The 3707-nt window shown below is 42.6% G+C and overlaps 1 protein-coding gene across 1 annotated transcript; it reads left to right on the plus strand.

The window, feature by feature from the left end:
• LOC109833082 (fe(2+) transport protein 1-like) lies at nucleotides 1079-2466 on the plus strand (the record flags this gene model as incomplete). Its single annotated transcript, XM_020400635.1, has 3 exons — nucleotides 1079-1477; nucleotides 1569-1718; nucleotides 2109-2466. Coding segments are annotated over 3 exons (855 nt in total), but the record flags the coding sequence as incomplete, so codon positions are not given.

The following is a 3707-nucleotide window of genomic DNA, read 5'->3' on the forward strand; positions in this document are numbered from 1 at the left end:
TTGGGGGATGAAAATTTTGATTTTGGGGGGAAAGGAGGGCGGCTGGGTTTTGATGAGTTAATTTTTTTTTTAAAAAATGGGCTAAGTATGCTAGGCGAAAATTTCCATCTAAGATATTTGACAATTTTTTTTAAAAAAATTAAATATAAAAGAATCGTCTATTTTGCTATCTTAGACGGAAATTTCCGTCTAGGATGTTTTAGCCTAGACGGAAATTTTCCGTCTAGTTTAATAGCAAACTAGATGGAAATTTTCTGTCTGGTTTAATAGCAAGCTGGACAAAAAAATTTTCATCTAGAATATTCCGTCTAGGATACGTGATTTTCTACTAGTGCATAGATGTCAAATTATTTAGGTATTTCCACAATGCACGAATTAATTTTTAAAACGTGGTGAGAGATTTTATGTTCTGCTGGCGTTTATAAAAACTAAAGACAGATCTCCACTAAAATTTGAGATAATTTGTTCATGTCTAAAACTATGAATATTTGTCAAATTAATTGATAAAGAAGTGGCCTGTGGCCCCATATCCTAATTAACTATAATCTGCTGTGGATTTCAGATACGAGAAAAAAATTAGCTGGAATAAGAGGAGGGGGGAAAAAGTAAGATTATTATTCTTAAACGATCAAAAATTTTAACCCTACGGTTAAAAATTCCCACCCAGCACCTTTACCACACTCATTCCCTTCACGCTCACGCCGCATTTTACCTTCCACCTTCTCCCCCCATCCGTACAGCACACTCCCGCGCGTGCCTCCTTCGGGAAAACACACGCCGTACTCAAAATTCCCAACCCACCCTTCAAACTCTACCTTATCAACCGCCTAATAACCACAAACTCAACGTAGATCAGTAGCAAATACAAGGGCAAATCAGTCCAAAGAACCATTTCAAAAATTATGCTCCCGATAATCTCGACAATAACTCAGTCTCTATAAATCCTACTAATTGGATCCCTAATCACAACCCCTAACCGAACGATGCCCCCCAAAATATCCACTCTCATCACCACCACTCTCCTCCTCCTCATCTCCACCGCCGCCGCCAAGTCCGAGTGCGACACGTCGGCTCGCGGATCGGCGTCTGCCTACCGCTATTCTCCCGCTCAGTGCCGGCCCTGAGGCCCGGCGCCAACATTTTCGTGCTCGTCAAGGCGTTCGCCTCCGGCGTGATTCTTGCTACGGGGTACATGCACGTGTTGCCCGACTCGTTCGATGATCTGCATTCGCCGTGCTTGCCTGAGAACCCCTGGAGGAAGTTCCCGTTCACGACTTTTGCCGCGATGCTCTCCGCGTTGGTCACGTTGATGATCGATTCGCTTATGATGGCGAGGTTCAATATAAGGCATAGCTGTGGACCTGCGTCGGTTGTGGATCACGAGAGTCAGAAGAGTAAAGAGATTGTCGCGGCGAACGGAGGTTGTAAGGATTTGGCACAGGATCCGACGATCGCTAGGCATCGGATTGTAGCGCAGGTGAGCCAACATTTCTGATATTTTTGTTGTAATTTTGGAAGCTTTTTCATTTTCGATTTTATTTATTTATTTTGTGGATGAATTTTTTTAGGTTTTGGAAATGGGAATTGTGGTTCATTCTGTGGTGATTGGGTTGTCAATGGGGGCATCTCAGAGTTCTTGTACGATTAGGCCTTTGGTGGCTGCGCTTTGTTTTCATCAGCTCTTTGAAGGAATGGGTCTCGGTGGTTGCATCCTACAGGTAAGGCTGTCTTTAATTTTAATTTCATCTACGTATTTTACTATGCAGTTATTTTTATAGCATGTACAGTTTGTTCAATCTTTTCAAGTTTAATAGGAAAGTTTTGAAATGGTTAGTACTGGCTACTATTGATTAAAAGTATTTTGATCATATCCTCATTAATTACCATCTTGAAACCTCAAGCTGATCATAATATAACTAACAGCAGACCTGACATTAATAACTCACTTTAATGCTATACCGAGGTTAAATATAACGCGTGATTTTCTATGGACGTCATTCATAGCCCGCTTACTTATAGAAATCGTACTATATATACTCTAAATTATATGTTACAGTATTAGTTTGTTCAATTACTGACACAAACTGTGCGCGATGTTTTAATTACAGGCGGAGTACGGGTTAAAGATGAAATCAATCCTGGCCTTCTTCTTCGCGACTACAACCCCATTCGGCATTGCGCTTGGAATAGCACTGACGAACGTGTACAGCGACAGCAGCCCGACAGCCCTCATCGTCGAGGGATTGCTGAACGCGTGCTCGGCTGGGCTGCTGAATTACATGGCGCTTGTTGATCTCTTAGCTGCAGATTTCATGGGTCCTAAACTTCAGAGCAGCATCGGGCTCCAGTTGTGGTCGTTTGCGGCAGTGCTCTTTGGCGCTGGAGGCATGTCTCTCATGGCTAAATGGGCCTAATATAAGCTAGTTAATTGAATTGTTAGGTGTATCTAGACACTGCTAAAAAACGGAGTATCCTAGACAGAAAATTCCGTCTAGAAAAGTCAATCATCATTATGACTTGTTTAGATCATGAATAGATCGAGAGATTAACATTTTTTTTCTATTTTTTGGCTAGTAAATATAGTTTAGATTGGGATTTTTTTAACGGTTGCGTGTAGCTGTGATGCAGGGATAAATTCACTTCATATTTCAATAATGATTGATTTATCATTTTGGGGTTGATTATGACTTGTTCTGAATATAGAACAGAAATAAATATGAATACATATATGTGAAGGTACAATGATATAGTTATATTTTCAATGAATTATAAATGAATACTTATTGGAAATGGCCTTTTCTATTCTAAAGAAAAGGAAACATCGTACTTCATTTCTTTATATCATATCATATCTGTTGATGCTCGTAAACAAACAGTTGATGAAGGTTTCCCGCTGTCAGATGCAGCTGCTGTCCTAGCGACGGTGGGGAAGAAGGAGAGGATGAATGTTGGGGCCGACTCTTCCTTCGACTTTATGCCCGATTCTGAGCGCGCGGGGTGGACTGATAGCTTGCACATGCAAGAATCGCAGGAATACGAGACTAGTTTTTCCCGTGATACCTCCGGCGGTCAAGTCAGCTGATGAACTTGGGGAGGGTTCGTTGAGAGGCCCCTGGGCCATTGAATCCTTGCCCGGGGGTTTAGTTGCTGGAAGTACTAAAAATACAAAAGAAGGAGAAAAGCTTAGGTGCCAAAAGAAGTTGCCAACCTCCTTCGCCTTACCTTCCTTACCTCCCTTTATAGCCCACTTGCCTCCTGGAGTTTGACCCTTGGTTTTTATTGACTATGCATAAGAGGCGGTTTGAAAGGTGGATAGACAGACGGCTGAGTCATCTTTCTTCCTCCAGGTGTCGGCAGGCGACTGTGAGGGAAGTCACTCGGTGTCAGTGGAGAGAAGTCTTCTCAGTGCTCTGGGTTTGTCAGATTAGGCAGGGTGTAGGGTAGGTCGGCTGTGTGGATGTCCTTCTTTCTTCAGGTGGCGGCTGGCGATTGGAGGAGAAGTCACTCGTGCACAGGAAAACATTATGGCGATCTTCTGGGAAATGACTTGTAAGTTGAATAAACGGCTCGTGCTGGAGATCCTTGTCAGAGCGTATATCTTGATAGGACTGGTCAATGCTGTAGCTTTGAGTGACATTTGGAGTGATCCCGGTCGGATCTTATCCCTTTAGTCAAGACAGGCTGATCCGTGAACCATCGTTATAATT

Source organism: Asparagus officinalis, chromosome 3 (genome assembly GCF_001876935.1).
Source record: "Asparagus officinalis chromosome 3, Aspof.V1, whole genome shotgun sequence".
NCBI classification, from domain to species: Eukaryota; Viridiplantae; Streptophyta; class Magnoliopsida; order Asparagales; family Asparagaceae; genus Asparagus; species Asparagus officinalis.